The sequence below is a fragment of the Bolinopsis microptera genome, chromosome 7, assembly GCF_026151205.1.
Source record: "Bolinopsis microptera isolate Bmic1 chromosome 7, MBARI_Bmic_1.0, whole genome shotgun sequence".
In the NCBI taxonomy this organism is placed as follows: domain Eukaryota; kingdom Metazoa; phylum Ctenophora; class Tentaculata; order Lobata; family Bolinopsidae; genus Bolinopsis; species Bolinopsis microptera.
The window spans coordinates 7,534,660-7,553,625 of NC_087078.1; the positions used below are offsets into that span (position 1 = coordinate 7,534,660).

The 18,966-nt window shown below is 39.9% G+C and overlaps 2 protein-coding genes across 2 annotated transcripts in view; both read right to left on the bottom strand.

The window, feature by feature from the left end:
* LOC134818964 (kelch-like protein diablo) overlaps positions 1 to 9,486 on the bottom strand; it is a 56,092-nt gene extending 46,606 nt beyond the window's left edge. Inside the window, exons 1-4 of the mRNA XM_063828706.1 lie at positions 9,365 to 9,486; positions 7,026 to 7,173; positions 6,124 to 6,242; positions 5,701 to 5,825 (exon numbers count right to left, since the gene is read on the bottom strand). Of these exons, the coding sequence (XP_063684776.1) occupies positions 5,701 to 5,825; positions 6,124 to 6,242; positions 7,026 to 7,173; positions 9,365 to 9,457 (485 nt within the window). The 5' untranslated portion in view covers positions 9,458 to 9,486. The remainder of the gene's footprint in view (positions 1 to 5,700; positions 5,826 to 6,123; positions 6,243 to 7,025; positions 7,174 to 9,364) is intronic.
* Positions 9,487 to 10,408: 922 nt separating this feature from the next.
* LOC134818168 (persulfide dioxygenase ETHE1, mitochondrial-like) lies at positions 10,409 to 18,723 on the bottom strand. The gene is made up of 8 exons (XM_063827602.1): positions 18,658 to 18,723; positions 18,265 to 18,402; positions 17,360 to 17,464; positions 17,146 to 17,235; positions 16,861 to 16,998; positions 15,972 to 16,064; positions 15,094 to 15,531; positions 10,409 to 10,615 (listed from the first exon to the last, which is right to left on the bottom strand). The coding sequence occupies exons 1-7, from the start codon at positions 18,719 to 18,721 to the stop codon at positions 15,410 to 15,412; spliced, it is 750 nt and encodes a 249-aa protein (XP_063683672.1). The 5' UTR covers positions 18,722 to 18,723; the 3' UTR covers positions 10,409 to 10,615; positions 15,094 to 15,409.
* Between the last annotated feature and the right edge of the window lie 243 nt (positions 18,724 to 18,966).

Genomic DNA, 18,966 nt, shown 5'->3' on the forward strand with positions numbered 1-18,966 from the left:
TTGAGTGTTGAGGGATAGCAGTGCGACATCAAGCACACCCTGGTAGTCTGATCTGTTGCCAGGATCTCCAAGCGGTGCAAATAAAGAGATGTTACAGGGGTTCCACTGGAGGCTGGAGCAAGTCTGGCGGATCACCAGGGGTGTACGCGCCCAGAGAGCACACGGGGTGCGAGATAAAGAAGGACATCTTTAGTGATGCAAAAGAATTGAGGATGCTGTAGGACGAAGATAAATAACCTGCCCAATTCCCTGAGCATATCTAAAGCACTGCTGAGAGGCTGGATACTATAGGTTGGTCAGATAGCTCCAAACATGTTATACTGGTTGAACTGACGTGCGGTGATGAGAATAACTTCAGTGAACAAGTGACTAAGTGGAAAGGAAAGAAAACCGATATATTAGAGAGCCAGTTGCCGGGATCATCAGCTGTGACTGGACGGTGAATCTCTTTACAGTGGAGGTTGGTTGGAGAGGTTAATGAGTTTTGGAAGAAATTGCTGTTGAAAGACATACAGTTTTAAGGTTATTATTGTTTTGGTTATTATTGTTTTGGTTTTCTGTAGTAACCGAGATAATCGACATGCTTTTAACGGACAAACAACTAAAATCAGAGCGCAAACTTGTCTAAATGGTAAATATCCAAATGTCGATTTAACCAAGTTTCTCTTTAATGTAATACACATCATCTTAACCATAATTTACCATATAAGGGAATATTTAATGCACTGCAGTTATAATCAAGATAGAGAGTGAACACTTTGATCTCCCGAAAGCAAATGGCAGAACCTCTAATACTTTTGCCAGACACTTAATGTAGCGCTATCTCTTGGAGAAGTTAAAAAAGTTAAAAAAGTACAAAATTCGAACAAAGATATTGTAGTTGAAATGCACGAACAACTGCGCAAAACGATACAAAGATTTGCTTGATATAGCATGTCATGTCACGAGGGTTACAATACTTGGACACATGTTCATCCAGGCCACGAAAGGAACAGGCAAGTAACAAATATAAAATGTTCCTTTTCTACCAAATGTACAGTGTAAAATAATGATTGAAACAACCTGACCCTTGCCTCATGATCAATTTGGCTCAAGATTAACATGTTTCATAACAAAGGAAGGGAGGGAACCCTCTCTCTCTTTCTCCATTCAAAGCGCTGTAATTGGAGTTTGTACGTGGCCCAGGCGACGAGTGTCCATCGTGATTAGTATACCGATTGATAGAACACATACGAGTAATGATAAGTTGGTCAGCAATAAAGGGCACCTAATGAAACCCAAAAACGTCAAAAATCCTTTGAAAGCTTCTTGAATCTAGTGTCGGCAGATCGATTTTTTTTCATACGGACCTGTTTGTACTAAAAGGAGGAGAGTGTGCAGTGTTATGAATATAATTACGCTTTCATTTAACTACTTTAACTATTTTACTTTCATTCAACTTCCAAATCCCTATACCAATACTTGGACACATGTTCATCCAGGCCACGAAAGGAACAGGCAAGTTACAAATATGAAATGTTCCTTTTCCACCAAATGTATGGTATAAAATAATGATTGAAACAACCTGACCCTTGCCTCATGATCACTTTGGCTCTCCCTCTCCCTCTCCCTCTCCCTCTCCCTCTCCCTCTCCCTCTCCCTCTCCCTCTCCCTCTCCCTCTCCCTCTCCCTCTCCCTCTCCCTCTCCCTCTCCCTCTCCCTCTCCCTCTCCCTCTCCCTCTCCCTCTCCCTCTCCCTCTCCCTCTCCCTCTCCCTCTCCCTCTCCCTCTCCCTCTCCCTCTCCCTCTCCCTCTCCCTCTCCCTCTCCCTCTCCCTCTCCCTCTCCCTCTCCCTCTCCCTCTCCCTCTCCCTCTCCCTCTCCCTCTCCCTCTCCCTCTCCCTCTCCCTCTCCCTCTCCCTCTCCCTCTCCCTCTCCCTCTCCCTCTCCCTCTCCCTCTCCCTCTCCCTCTCCCTCTCCCTCTCCCTCTCCCTCTCCCTCTCCCTCTCCCTCTCCCTCTCCCTCTCCCTCTCCCTCTCCCTCTCCCTCTCCCTCTCCCTCTCCCTCTCCCTCTCCCTCTCCCTCTCCCTCTCTCTCTCTCTCTCTCTCTCTCTCTCTCTCTCTCTCTCTCTCTCTCTCTCTCTCTCTCTCTCTCTCTCTCTCTCTCTCTCTCTCTCTCTCTCTCTCTCTCTCTCCCTCCCTCTCTCTCTCTCTCTCTCTCTCTCTCTCTCTCTCACTCACGCGACGAGTGTCCATTGTGATTAGTATACCGATTGATAGAGCACATACGAGTATTAATAACGAAGAGCACATACATAATAAGAACCAATGATAACCCATGATAACCAATAATAACCAATGATAACCAGTGATATACCTGATCAGTTACAGGCACATCGTATTCCTAATGATTAGAATTAATGCTGGGACTATTTCCAAGAGGGGGAAAAGGTGCAGGAGAACACCTGGCACATAATCCGCCAAGACATCTGATCCAATACAATTTCTAAGAAAGATTACAGACTATTGGAGAGCTAGTTTCTAAGAAACACCCCAGGTCGAGCACATTCTACTACTTCTGCGGAACAAGGGAGTTCAGCACTGTTACACTCCTGCATTTTTTTGAGGTTATACATTATCTCCATTTGAACACAAGTCTCAAGACACTTACACTTACAGGTTTAAGTTCTTGAGAACAGCTAGAGGGTGATTTAAAAAAATAGCTTACGACTGGAGCTGAGAGGAGACCAATAGTAGAGACAGATCGATCTACTGACACAAGAAGCTTCCAAAGGGTTTTTGAGTAGGCTGTACTGTAATTGGTTATGCAACTTTAATATTGTGTGGTTTACGTTTTTCAGTTTTTTTTTTCACTTTTACCACTTTTTGCCACCTTTCCTGTTTGTCAAATATCTTTAGTTGTGAATAATATAAGGTTGCAGATTGATCGAGGGTGATTATCTTATCAGAGAGAAAAACTTTTGTGGAGAGACTTGTAAAATTTCGAAATATTTTGTTCGCAAAAAGTGATCAAATTGCAAGAAACGTGGAGAAAACTGCTTTTCAGAAAAAAGAAAAAAACTGCATCATGAAAACGTCTACTTGGCCTCGTCGCTCATTGTCACCTCAAAGATGGCAAGAGAAGACCAGGAAGCCCAAAATGTCCACTCTTCATTTGCTAAGCGAGATACTTCAAATCACCCCATATTATGTCAAGGTCGGCTAAAAGTGGCAAGGGGAGCAAAGAAACGGTAATAATCAATTCAGTTAATAATTCAGTTAATAATCAATTCAGTTAATAATCAATTCAGTTAATAATCAATGAGTTCCAGGAGAGTCAGGATTTCTTGGAAATTGCTTAGAGACGACAGGACAGATCGAGAAGGATTTTTCGCATTTATTTGATAGTTTGGATAGTAGGATCGAGCCAAATTTTATTGAATTGTGTTTGGCCATTCTAATTATATTTGTCCTGAAAAATGAGAGTTGTAGCTTCTCAGATAACCGAGATACGAAGCATAACGAGTTTATTCATTACGTTTGATCAGGTTAACCACCTTACCGTAGCATTACCTTACCGTAGATATTTACTTCACGGCTAGGAAAGATTCGTAGATTCCTCTACTGGGTTAACTTCCGGTTACCTGATTAAGATTTGTATGAAGTCTTGACTCCCATACCATTGTCGGTCCACTTAGTGTCGGGGTGCAAACGTGAGGTAAAGTAAGATCATTTCCAGAAATTCCAGAAATCCTCCATAAATTGCAGAATGTTTAAGGGCTGTTCCACACCAATTATACAGTCTTAAAATATTTCTTGTTTCATTGAATCATTCAGTCGGTCTTAGCTAATTTATCATTCGATCCCACCGCCAGCTCATTTCCAGACTTGTGTCTTATTTTCAATTTTCAATTTTCTTCGTCCATCAAATTTTCCTTAACGTCACTTATTCAGGTTATTCTTGACTTTTTCCACCAAGTGACCCTTGAAAACATCATATAGGGTAAAGCACATAATTTTGTCATTTTTTGGCAATTTTCCGACTGCCTGATATAAACCATGGGTTTTAACCTCGTCTGAAATTCCGATTTAGATGAAACCTCCACCATGTTATAGTAGACAGTCTAGGCAAGTTCTAACACAAAAATGATCGAAATTGCTGGGGTTGAAGATGTTCAAAAAAATTATTTTGAAAAAATGACAAAATTAGGTGACTTTACTTAATTTTGTCACCCCGAACCTAATTTTGTCACTTGAAGATTGTGCAAAAAGTAACCGTTTCTTGGTATTTTAGACTACCTGGATGCATCATTCGAGCGCTTTTTTACCAACATTGACCTCAAAAATCCCAAAGATATGATGTTTTCATAGTTTTGTAGCTTGATGAAAAGATGACACTTTTTGGGTATCTAATCTTAGAAAATAGCCCCCAAATGCCCCTGAAACCACTCGCATCTTAAAAAACGATTGGTTCTAGGTCTAGGTTGAAATTTTCATGTCTGTAGATAGATCACTTGCTTAGTAATTTCATCAAATATTTTTTTAGTCATTTTAGATTGAAAAAATCAGATTAGATCATCTATATTTCTCGGCGAAAATATGCTATTATAAGTGTTATGCTATTATAAGTGCCTTATACATATCCTATGGGCAAAAAAACTTCAGAATAGTTGTATAAGGCCATTTTCAACACAATCTGTGATTTACAAGAAATTTGAAAAAGGTCGATTTTTTTGACAAAATTAAGTACTTTTGGCAAAATCGAACCTAATTTTGTCACCCTCTGTAACTTGAACAATAATTGCGCTAGAGACTTGAAAATTTGTACGTATACTTCTGCTGTAGAAGATATTTGAAATATGCAATGGCATGAAGCTTGCTCAATTACTTTTGAAATAGCAATAAATCAAAATTTTGAAAATTCCTTAAGAAAACCTTAAGGATCTTATTTATTTTTCGGGTTAACAGTTTCGCCTTCATTTTTTACACAGATGCAAAAGAGCTAGAAACTTAAACTTTGTAGGAGCAGTTTCAGCAAAGTCTAAGCTTTCTTTTTATACACAAACCTTTTCTTTCAAGCTGAAATTCCGAGCCGAGGCAGTTTTTCAGAGCAAAATGACAAAATTAGGTACCCTGACAAAATTACGTGCCTTACCCTACTAGTAGAGTTTTCTGTGCCTCCGGCAGACCAAGGAGAACCTTTCCGTCGTTAACTTATGGCACAATAAAGTTCTCATAGTTTTCATATTCTGGACAAAAAGTTCGAAGTGGAAAAATGTTCGAAAAAAATTCAACGGACTTTAACTTGGACGGACCTTAAATGAACGGACTTTATTTGGACGGATATTAAGATGAACGTTAGGGCCTCCAGCGCTCAATTAATGTCCGTCCAAATAAGGTCCGATAATTAATGGTAGCCATTTTCACTGTTTTAAAATGCCATAAGGCTACTGAAGACCTTAAAGCAGATCCTTTAATTCAATGTCCTTGTGTATAATATATATATATATATATATAGTATATAACATTTACTTCATGAAGAAAAAAAAGGCAAAATATCATCATATTCAGGATAACACATCCAATTTCGAATTATAACTTTGTATCCATTAAACGAAAATTTCCACACGTCTCCGGAAAATTCCCCGGTTTTGAAATATTCAGATTAAAAACTCAACAGACTATATTATCAAACAATTAAATCTATTTCAATGAACTCTGACCTTGTATATGTGTCTGATCCTTCCAATAGCTTGTTACACGAGTGGTGGGAGGCGTAGAGACTGATACTCACACAGTTCTCAATAGTTATCCGGTCCAACAGGAACTGCTCGCATGCATCTTGGATCTGAGTGGTAGGAGAACGTTAAAAACAACCAGCGGGAAATAATATTTACGCTATTTTTGTTGTAACCGTGACAGTGTAATTTTGTTTTAACCACTCAAGAGTTTAATACCACCTTGATCAAGTAGATATAATACATGATGAACTTTAACATACATTGCAACAAATACGGCTGTTTTAGAAACTAACGACAGATTATTTCATGTTCTTTTATAATTTGTTGCACAAAAATTACTCTACAATACCAGCAAAACACTCCGTTAATTAATTGATTAATCATAACAGAATAATTATCGCTCACCTCCTGAAAATCCAGAATACTTGCGGCAGAGAGCAAGGCTTTAACATTATGAGACTCTATCACTATCTCAGAAGTGTAGCAATAATCTATTAACCTCTCAAAAGCTTCTCCGCATACACCTACAATTGGAAGAGGTTCTTGAAAAATATTATAATTATTATTTTTTGAAATTGGTACACTACTTATACATTGAAATTGATACATCGTTAAAAAACGCTCAGAGCATTTGTTCATCGCCAGCAAGAAGTAACCAGAATTCTACTAAATAATACAGACGAGGACTCATTCTACAACAGACAGGCTAAATATGGTATAATTGGAATTTAAATCTTTAACTTATACACAGAGAAATAAACTATTTCAGGATTGATGGTCCACATTAAAAAGCGATGGCCGGTGTCGTCATGACCGCACCCGCTACGGCGCTACCCCCGATATGCGGAGGTCTGCATTTTCCCAAATTCCTGGACAAGTCCGATTAGTGTATCATCCCGTTCAGTCGACGCGAAAAAATATTTGGTGGTATAAAATGGGGGGGGGGGGGGGGGGGGGGCAAAAAGCTGTCTGGGGCGGTAAAGAGGAAGGTCTGACCTTTTTTAGGTAGACGGCAAACTAATTTAGCGGGGGTGGCACATAGGTATTGGCGATGGCTATCCAGTATTGTTACATGCGGTAAAAAGAAATTGCACCGTTCGAAATGCTTAGTGTTATCTGATAAGAATTCAATTTAACCCCATACTTTTTGCATTCAAATTATTATGAACAAGATTCTCGCATGATTGCAACTGATAGTCTGAAAACAGATTAAGTGACATTTACATTTTACAGAGTACGTAAGGAGGTTAACCTCACCAGACCATTAAATTATAACATTTAAGAAATATTCTACAAGAATAACAAACCTTTTATGGGAACTTGTTTCGCTGACGACTCTATCATACCAATGTTGAACATGCACTTAAAGTACGAAGTGTTAGCACATAGTACTGCTCTGTGGGCGTTTATCTGACGGCCCTCACAGAGAAACGTAATATCGCATAATGTCTCACTCTGAAACGGAAAGGTGTGATTTGTTTGGTCGTATTTGGTCAATTTGTTGCTGTGAAGTTTAAGACTACGTTGAAAAACAAGCGGGTATTATTCTTCTGCTGTAATAAAATACAGTTTTAAGGGGGGGGGGGGGGGGGGGGGGGGGGGGTGTCATGTCCGTCTATGTCCGCCTATGTCCTGTCCTTTTTGGATTCTATGAGACAACGGACGTGTTTTTTGGGACACGGACGGACACAGACGGACATTGGCGGACTCGGACGGACATTTGCGGACCCGGACGGACATTGGCGGACTCGGACGGACATTGGTGATTATTAGCTCAGGAGGAGGAGGACTCAGGAGGAGGACTGAGGAGGACTGAGAAGGAGGAGGACTGAAGAGTACTGAAGAGTACTGAGGAGGATGGCTGAGGAGGATGGCTGAGGAGGATGGCTGAGGAGGATGACTGAGGAGGATGACTGAGGAGGATGACTGAGGAGGATGACTGAGAGGGAGGAGGAGGATCAGGAAGACCCAGGAGGAGGACGAGGAGGAGGACCCAGAAGGAGGACCTAGGAGGAGGAGGAGGAGAAATGAGGAGGATGACTCAGGAGGAGGAGGACTCAGGAGGAGGACTGAGGAGGACTGAGAAGGAGGACTGAGGAGGATGGCTGAGGAGGATGGCTGAGGAGGATGACTGAGAGGGAGGAGGAGGAGGAAGAGGAGGAAGAGGACTGAGGATGAGGAGAAGAAGGACTGAGGAGGAGAAGGAGGACCCAGGAGGAGGAGGACCCAGGAGGAGGAGGACCCAGGAGGAGGACCCAGGAAAAGGCGCAAGGAGGAGGAGGACTGGGGAGGAGGAGGACTGTTGAGGACTGAAAAGGAAAACTGAGGACGAGGAGGAGGAGTAGGAGGAGGACTAAGGAGGGGAGGAGGAAGAGGACTGGGGAGGATCAGGAAGACCCAGGACCCAGAAGGAGGAGGAGGAGGAGGACCCAGGAGGAGGAGGAGGACTGAGGAGGACTGAGGAGGAGGACTGACGATGACTGAGAAGGAGGAGGACTGAGGATGGCTGAGGAGGATGGCTGAGGAGGATGACTGAGAGGGAGGAGGAGGAGGACTCAGGAGGAGGACTTAGGAGAAATGAGAAGGAGGACTGAGGAGAACTGAGGAGGAGGAGGAGGAGGAGGAGGACTGAATAGGAAGAGGAGAAGGAGGGGGACTGGGAGATGACTGAGGAGGAGGAGGACTGATGAGAAGGATGAGGAGGACTGAGGAGGAGGACTGAGGACCGAGGGGGAAGAGGAGGAGGACGAAGAGGAGGAGGAGGACCCAGGAGGAGGAGGACCCAGGAGGAGGACTGAGGAGGACTGAGGAGGATCGCTGAGGAGGATGACTGAGGACTGAGGGGGAAGAGGAGGAGGACGAAGAGGAGGAGGAGGACCCAGGAGGAGGAGGACCCAGGAGGAGGAGGACCCAGGAGGAGGACTGAGGAGGACTGAGGAGGATCGCTGAGGAGGATGACTGAGAGGGAAGAGGAGGAGGAAGGAGGAGGAGGATGAGGAGGAGGAGGAGGAGGAGGAGGACTGAATAGGAGGAGGAGGGGGGACTGGGGAGGACTGAGGAGGAGGACGGAGGACTGAGGAGAAGGATGAGGAGGAGGACTGAGGAGGACTGAGGAGGACTGAGGACTGAGGAGGAAGAGGACTGTTGAGGACTGATGAGGAGGACTGAGGACGAGGAGGAGGAGTAGGAGGAGGACTGAGGAGGGGAGGAGGAAGAGGACTGAGGAAGATCAGGAAGACCCAGGAGGAGGAGGAGGAAGAGTAGGAGGAGGAAGCATCTAAATGTAATTTCCATTTTTGTCCGTTTTTGTCCATTTTTGTCCGTTTTTGTCCGCTCTATTTTTTGTCCGTTTTGAAAATATAGGGTACCGAACGGACAAAAAACATGATCCCCCTATAACAGCAAAAATTGAACATTTTATTTAGCAATTTAGGTGTCCATTAATGTCCGCTTATGTCCGTCTATGTCCGCCTATGTCCGCCTATGTCCGCCTATGTCCGTCTATGTCCGCCTATGTCCGCCTATGTCCGCCTATGTCCTGTCCTTTTTGGATTCTATGAGACAAGCGGACATAGAGGGACGTGACACCCCCCCCTTTAAGGGTAATGTAAGTCAAAGAGAAACTCAAGCAAACATTATAACTAACAGTTCTTAGAGCGTTGAGGTTCTTCAGCACAATGTCGGAATGATTTGCACTTTTGTAGTGAAATAGAATATCTTTCTTGGGATCCTTCTCCATCCACGCATCCTTTCCCTAAATTACTGTGAAAATGTCAAGAAAGGATGTTGGTTTACGCTGAAGAATTGGTGTCAGCGACTAACAACAAAATTGATTTTTCATAGCGAAACTTATGAAATGTTCACTGTTCAATTAGGCTACTTTTATAAAATGATAAGCTCCAGTTTTCCATGTGAATGGATTCGGCAGAATTCCTTATTCAAGGGTACGGAACCCTTAAAAGTAACAACGACACAGTCTAAACTCTAAGGAAACCGAATAGGTCAGGTTACAACCAATTTTCTGTCACGTGCAATTTATCACAAACTTTTTATATCGTTTTAAGTGTTCCTGTGATGTTCACATGTGACCAATTAGAGTGGAGCGACGCTGCATCGTTGCACAATAGTTGACTTATGTCCAAGATTGAGTAAATGTTCTGCAGTGAAATTGGTCCACGATAACAATGTAGGGCGAAATGTGACACATTACGTTTTTTACACTTAATCGGTGCAGTAGTCGAGTAAATCAGGCCTTTGTTGATTTTATAAATAATTAAAATATGATAAATTAAATTATGCCGCGCATACAGCAAGTGCCACTCAGCGTGTTTTTAATACTAAAATGTCATCGCGCGCTACAATATTTTTGGTAGAAGACCGTTTTAAGGCTAATTGCCAGACACGTTGCTCTGACAGAAAAGCGATAAGTAGTGAGGCGCCTCCTTGAAAATTGGGTTCAGCACAATTTCACTACGCTTCGTTTAAGTGCACTACATGCAAGATATGGGTCCAGGATAACACCTAGGAACTCTCTGTGAAGATACAGGGAGACTGTGAAGAAATGCCGTGCTTCAAAAAGTTAACTTGCTCTTTGAATGGTCTCCGGATAAATTGGCACTTTTTCAAAATACTTACGGTTACGAGGCAACTGGTTTACAAAACCCAGCATTTGAGTCAGAAAAGAATTAAATTCGAATGAATCAAATTATATATGATAATAATGGCATTTGCCCGATACAAATTGTTATTAAATCACATCAAAAATATATACTCTAGTAGCAGGGAATAGTTGAGTGTGCACTTCGATGTGTACTATTTCTGACAACACAGGGTTGTTTGTTAGGTCATTCTTAACCAAAATCGTGTGGGTGCACAATTTGTTTCGCTAGAGACAACCCTACAGGGCAAATTTTCTAAATTACCCTCAGTCGCGTATACGAGATTTTCGTATTTCGGCTCCTGAAGGTCATAGAGACTTCAATTTTAGCTTAAAATTACCGCAATGGCCATATTTATATACAAGTTATGAAGCAACATAAGGTCTCCAGTGCTTTGTTTTATAGATATTGACAAAAAACTGTTTTTTGGCTCAGCGAACCAAAAATGGCATTGAATTTTGGTAACTTCAACTAGGAAGGTCGTAGAGACTTGAATTTTAGCTTAAAATGACTGCAAATATCACATTTATATACAACTTATAAAGCAATATAAGCCCTTTAATGCTTATTTGTTAAGATATCGACAAAAATCAGTCATTTGGCTACACGCGTGAGGAAAAATACCAAATTGGGCAAATTCTTTGGTCTTTTTTTGACAAGTTTTGTGCTCAAGTTATCAAAATGTGCTTTGCAGTTGCAGATCGGGTGTTTTCTTCCAATATGGGTCTCGGTATAAATCCGGAAGCACCCGGTTCATGGGTGATAGGGGTTAAAAATCCTGAAATATCAGGCGATGGGCAAGACAATTGTCTGAATTTGGTTATAAAATCACTCTTTGCTCTTTTGGGTTTGCTTTTTTCCGTTACATCGATCCGATTTCTAAATTCTAACTACTAATCATCCCCCTCTACATCATTCTCTTTTACATCCATGATTTCTATAAGTTCTTAAAGCCCATATCCAAAAAATTTGTAATTTCCTACATTCTCAATTTTTTCGTTTTCTGTGGCCCGCTCGCTTCGCTCGCATAAAGAGTCTTTGTATTCGCGCGGTTCAAAGATTTTTCATGGCGGATTCCAGATTCTCAATTTTACTTTTTTAGGGCCCGGAATGCTTTTTAATAGATAATCCTAGGTTACTTTTGGGGGCGAAGCCCCCGAAAATTTTGGAAATTTAAACTAGAGTTGGCCTCCTGGAACGAATCTGACAATGGAGAACGATTTTAGCATACTATTTTCTGATTTCAATTTTTATTCGGATAAATTGTCTGGATTCTAGAATCCCTAAACACTTGGCTTAACTAAAGCACGAAATAGGAGACAGCATGAAGTATCAAGAGTTTATAATTTTGGCAAAAATGTTTTCTCATCTACTACCATCACTTTCTGCTTTCAAGCTATAAACTAATACAGGGTTAAGGGAATTTGGAGAAGGAAGCAAGTATGAGACCAAATATTCAAGAAACAAGGAATTTAAATTTTCCAAAAATATAATAATGACTATAATTAGTATTTACTATTTAAATAAGATAGGAAACGCAACAAAGAATGCTTATGCATTATGCATGTTTAGACGTATTACATCAACTCATAATACTATATAATGTTCTTTGAACTCCTGACATAAAGTTATTACTATTGCATTGATGACCGTTCACAACATTACATGATTGATAATGCTATTATCAAAACTGGAATGGTAGTCTATATTGGGATTTGCAGAAGTTTTCTATAGCCGCCCCCATCCCCCCATGGGTGGTTTTCAGAAAAGAGTGGTTTCTTGCCATTCTCGTAGCAACCTGTTGAACAAGCTTTTCACCCTCAGCAGAACATGGTGATGGGGCCATCAGCCTAATCTGGAGCTCTTTTTGCACTCTTCTGTCATCCCTATCTGTAATTCTTATAAGATGATTGGACCTCGGATTTAGACTTGAACTTTGGACGATTCATGATTAATAGGAAGTTCAACAACCCAATGTAAGCAACAAAAGCAAGCGGGCAGAGCGACTAATTAAAAAACTAGAAAAAGTCCAATTCTCACGCCCATTCTAGCATCATCGTACAGATTAGTTAAAACGCCCTGTTTTTCTGATATTTTCTCACGCCACACGAATTTGGGCTGGGTGTGTGCAGTGTGATACACACATTGAAGACGTGATGTGTATATGCTACTGCTTGCCAATACAGATATCGGGTGACACTGTAGACATATCCGGTTTCATAGACTAGATAAGTAGATAGTAAAATGTTAATAAAGTAATTATGACAACTATTTATGTCGTGTACGCGAAAATGCCCCAATAATTAGCATCTGGTTAGTGGTTACTTGATGCACAGATTTTGTAGCTAATAGCAACAAACTTTGGTCTGTGAAACGAAATTTGATAGACTGGATCAGTGGATCCCTGACTGAGGACATTTAAATAACGGTCCAGCAACTTTTAGTCTGCTCTTTCACTTAAATTCCTACTGAAATATTATCGAAAATTCTCAGAGTTGGCTCTCGAATTTCCTACTTTTTGTCAAAAATTTCCTACTTTTAAAAATTTCCTACATTCTTAGAATGCGAGAATGCGGGTTTTTGGATATGGGTCTTAAAGTTACATCCGGCATGATGTAAAGTCTATATCAAAGCATTTTAATGTGGTCTTAACAAGTTGCAAGATATTCAAGTTCACTAATAAAACAAAGATTGTAGGTTATCCTTCTTTTACATATTGAGTAATTGTGGGCTTTTTGAGGGGGAGGCTATAAAATGGCCAACTATAACTTTAACGTAAACGACCCAATAATAATATTAAACGTAGAATGAAACTACTTAACACTTATACAGATTCATGGTATCCTGTTTCAAAACGCTTGCTCCTGATTTTTAGCAACAATATCGACTGACCCCACGACGTTGTAATATAAAGGTACATCTTAAGTTGCCATCAAATTATTTGCGTTGACATTTTAAACATTTTGAATCGGGGGATCAAAACGTAACTTTTTGATTGCAGATAAAAGATGTGGATGCGGATGTTGTACAATGTACATTGTACATTAACGTCATCTTAAATCTATTTTGAATGGAGTATTATACAGTAGTTCAACTATATAATTGCATATTCAGTATTCACCTACAAGCATAACTGCTTGGGGTGATAAGGTACATCTTTGAATGATAGTAGGGTCTTTCGGCGACACAGCAATATCACTTTCATGGTAGTCCCCGGCTTATGACAGGTTCTTACTTACATTCTACACTTCTACTATGCAATTACTAGCCTCTGGACCAACTCCCGATCATCTGTCCATATAATGGTGTTTCTGGACAGATAGATGGTGTATGATGCCCTCATGCTAATTTCAGCGATCTTCATGCAGGCCTTTTTCTCTTTAGTGTTAACGTTCAGGTAGTTCATAAAGGTTTGGAGGCTGCAGTTGTAAATGCCTCGATTTCCAACTTCTACTGTCTGGAGCTTGCAAGCCCATCCGATGGCTTCTATCTCTTCTGTCAGCTGCTGATATCTCTTCATCTTCTTTTTTAAATCTTGATCAGCAAAGTTCTCCTCATTCAGATGCACTTTCTTCGCTTTATCTGAATAGATCACTACATCTGGTCTCAGTGGTATTACCCTAATGTAATGTCTAACAATAACGTTTATGAGCGCTAAAATTTCGAACTAGCTAACTGCGGACCATATTCGGAGGAGAAATTTGGGGCAGTTTTTTGCTAGGAAATACTAATTTAATCGAATTGTAACCACAAAAATTACTCCCAATAATATTCTTATGGAAAGTGTGAATAAATATTAAATATTTTAGATAAAACAGGTTTGACTATGAAGTTGCGTCAATAATCATGTAAAGAATAATAGATAACCTACAATCGTCGTTTGGTAAACCAATTTGGTATCTTTCCTCACATGTGTAGCCAAAATTACTCAATATGTATTAAAAGAAGGATAACCTACAATCTTTGTTTTATTAGTGAACTTGAATATCTTGCAACTTGTTAAGACCACATTGAAATGCTTTGATATAGACTGATGATTAGTAGTTAGAAATCGGATCGATGTAACGGAAAAAAGCAAACCCAAAAGAGCAAAGAGTGATTTTATAACCAAATTCAGACAATTGTCTTGCCCATCGCCTGATATTTCAGGATTTTTAACCCCTATCACCCATGAACCGGGTGCTTCCGGATTTATACCGAGACCCATATTGGAAGAAAACACCCGATCTGCAACTGCAAAGCACATTTTGATAACTTGAGCACAAAACTTGTCAAAAAAAGACCAAAGAATTTGCCCAATTTGGTATTTTTCCTCACGCGTGTAGCCAAATGACTGATTTTTGTCGATATCTTAACAAATAAGCATTAAAGGGCTTATATTGCTTTATAAGTTGTATATAAATGTGATATTTGCAGTCATTTTAAGCTAAAATTCAAGTCTCTACGACCTTCCTAGTTGAAGTTACCAAAATTCAATGCCATTTTTGGTTCGCTGAGCCAAAAAACAGTTTTTTGTCAATATCTATAAAATAAAGCACTGGAGACCTTATGTTGCTTCATAACTTGTATATAAATATGGCTATTGCGGTCATTTTAAGCTAAAATTGAAGTCTCTATGACCTTCAGGAGCCGAAATACGAAAATCTCGTATACGCGACTGAGGGTAATTTAGAAAATTTGCCCTGTAGGGTTGTCTCTAGCGAAACAAATTGTGCACCCACACGATTTTGGTTAAGAATGACCTAACAAACAACCCTGTGTTGTCAGAAATAGTACACATCGAAGTGCACACTCAACTATTCCCTGCTACTAGAGTAATATCTAACGCTTATAAATTCTTTTTGATACAAAAAGCTTGGGTCAAACTTTTTCAAATGTTAACGGTAAGATGTTACAAAGATTACTCATAAAGAACAGTCAAAACGTTCAAGTGCTAAGAAGAAGAAAAAAAATCTGTCTGTTGCAAAACAATTCAACGAAAAACAAAAAAAAACATGAGATAAGAATCCAGAGAATGTCACATGTACGGTAGATTAGTTAGCTGGCGGCTTGTTAGCAGCAATGTCAGCGAGAATTTCCTTGTCTTCGACCACAGTGGGACCACACCTCATGTTCCAAGGAACAGATACGTCTATCTTTGCTGGATATCTCAGTCCTGAATGATGATCAAAAGCTGATTTTTCGGGTCTAGAAAAACGATAAAAGTATCACTACGTCAAAGTAATAACACTACTACAAGTATGTTGGGTGAGTAGAGAGTATATTCAGTGGCGTAACATTGCCTGTTGGCGCCCCCCCCCCCCCCCCGCCGAAAAAGCGCCCCCCTGTTGGCGCCCCCTCCCCTTTTGGCGCCCCTCCCTAAAATTGGACAAATTAGGTGATTTTAGAAGATATGCCGGTAAAATCTCTAAAAAAGTGTGTTTCTAGAGCAAAACGAGCAGTTTTGCTAGTACCTCAGTTAAGTTTTTCTAAATTGTCCCACATTCAAAGGACGATTTGGCGCCCCCCTAAGATGGCGCACAGCGGGGTCAGCGGGGCTCTACGTTACGCCACTGAGTATATTATTGAATTTCGAAATACAAAAAGTTTGCTCACCCAAGTTTTCCATGATGGTAGCAAATTCCTCCTCTGATTTCGTCAGTCTGGGATTGTACAGCTTCTCCTCTCTCACCGAGCTTTGGGTTCTTCCTGGTAGAATTATCATTAATATTACAAGTTATAAGATTGAGTAACTCTAATACTATTATTAGAATTATCATGATTTGATTATGAACTAATCTTTCGTGCGTGTCTCATCTAGTTATGTAGGTACACAGTGTACTTGAACATACACTCAGTTTTTTCGATAAAGACGGTTAATTTTGGCATAGGCTTCAGAGCCTTTAATTTTGACCATTTTGAAGGCTTCACCGTCTTTAAATTTGCTGGTAGAAGTATAAGGTCAAAGTGTGAAATGTGCTTTATTACATCCGATCTATTTTGAGACCTGCTGTGGCGCTGTTAATTTTGTTTTTCATTTGAAGGCTCCACCATTCTAAAGGGCGTCTTTATAGGATAAACTGAGTGCACTACATCTTGAGTTAAGTAGGTTAAAGGGCGTCTTTATAGGATAAACTGAGTGCACTACATCTTGAGTTTAGTAGGCTAAAGAGCGTCTTTATAGGATAAACTGAGTGCACTACATCTTGAGTTAAGTAGGTTAGTTGAGAAATGAGATAGGAGAAATGAGATAAGAGAAAGCTCCTAACTAAACAACTTGGTGGTCTAGCTTTGTACATTAAAGGTACCTCATTTTTCAAAATAATCTAATATGCAGCTTTCGGTTTATATTAACTCATTAAAGTGATTTGCTCATGAGAATATTTATAAACTATCGTATCTTCATTAAAGAGGAAGGGATATTGGACAAGGAATTGATGTACTTAATAACTTAACGCTTAACTTATATTTGATTGACTAAGTAATTAACTAATTAATCACCCACCCTGGTAGTCGTGAGCAGGGTACACACTAAATTCCTCAGGTAAACTAAACACTCTGCTGTGAACAGAGTGATAGAGTCTTCGTGCGTCACCCTGCTGGAAATCTGTTCTGCCACAAGCTCTTATCATCAGCGCATCTCCTGGAACAGATTCACCATTTGTAATTGGTGCTATATTTTGTTACTTTACTGGTTATGGTGGCTTTTATATCATAACTTGTTGTTTGCATACTGCTTACATTATCCTCGACCACAATCACAGCTCAATATGCCAGGAATGTTGTTTACCAGTGAAGCACATTCCGTGAGAGTGAAGAACGAAAGTCATACACCCGTCCGTGTGTCCGGGAGTACTCCTGGCTTCCAACTCCAGATTCCCTGTAAGATTATTTTAGAACGAAAAGTTGTTAGGATGAATCTCTAAGAGAAACTATCTGAGGTATCATATTTATTAAATTAAGAGCATGTAATTTTCAGAAAAATGGCTGCATGTTATACGTACCTATCTTAACTTTCTCGTTATCATTGAGAAACAGGTCAGCCTTTGCAGCTGATGCTTTGGAGATTATAGTCTGACAACCAGTAGCGGTACGTAGTGCAGCAGTCCCTGGGGGAATATCACGTGACTATCACGTGTTCATACGTCAGTCGTCATCACTGAGTGAATCGACACACGAGGCTTATACAAATGAGAGGCAAGAATGAAATATGTAAAGTTTATGAACTGATAGCAATTCACCTTTCAAAATTTGCTCCTTCATAAAAAAAATTATTGATTTTTACTTTCCACACACTATTTTCAACTCACCCTGTATTGTAGTAAGCACGTTTAAACTGTAAAATAATGTACATAATTTATCATATTATGCGCTTGACTTCTTGAGAATATACATTTTCAAACAATCAAAATCAGTAAAGGTATCGGGCTTTACTGTAGATAGAGTGTTAATAACAATCTACCTACAGTAAAGGTATCGGGATTTACTGTAGATATAGTGTTAATAACAATCTACCTACAGTAAAGGTATCGGGCTTTACTGTAGATAGAGTGTTAATAACAATCTACCTACAGTAAAGGTATCGGGCTTTACTGTAGATAGAGTGTTAATAACAATTAACCTACAGTAAAGGTACCGGGCTTTACTGTAGATAGAGTGTTAATAACAATCTACCTACAGTAAAGGTATCGGGCTTTACTGTAGATAGAGTGTTAATAACAATCTACCTACAATAAAGGTATCGGGCTTTACTGTAGATAGAGTGTTAATAACAATTAACCTACAGTAAAGCCCCGATTTACCGTCACGTTTGCTTTACCTGTCACATGTGCTTTACCTGTCACGTGTGCTTTACCTGTCACGTGTGCTTTACCTGTCACATGTGCTTTACCTGTCACATGTGCTTTACCTGTCACGTGGTCAGCATGGCAGTGAGTGTTGAGAGCATATTTGAGTTGCAGATTTAGCTCACTGATCATCTTAACATCTCGACTGACTTTCTCGTAGACGGGGTCTATTATGGCTGCTAAACGTGTAACTCCACAGCCTGCCATGTTTTAATGTACAGTTTAAATATTATGATCGTATTTTTTAGATCATATGATATTAATCGTGTGGAGAACAGTATCCTTAAATGAGAGTATGTCAAAATCTTGCACATAATATTCCAAATTATGTTAATTATTAAAATGAATATTTGATGGTTACTTAAAACGAATGTTGGACCCTGTGATATGATATGAAAATTAACATAAACGTGAATAAAAATGATGTAAATAAAAAAGTAAATAAAAGGAATTACCGATTATATAAGTGTACGTACTGCTCGTTGAGTCGAAAAGCTGCCGAAATACCAGTCCTGACATTACTAAAAACACAGTAACTTTATAATATTGTTAATAGGAGTCAGAAAGGTTTCAAATGTGGATATTTGCATATTATGTTAGTGTAATTAATTGTGTACTAGTGGTCTGTAGCTGGGGTGGGGGTTCTAGTTTACTAAAGATCAATATAAATGACAATGACATGTAATTGAGCCTGAAAATAAACCTTGCACGTTGCAAAATCTAATGTATCAGATTCAAATAACAACATTTACATTGTACATCAT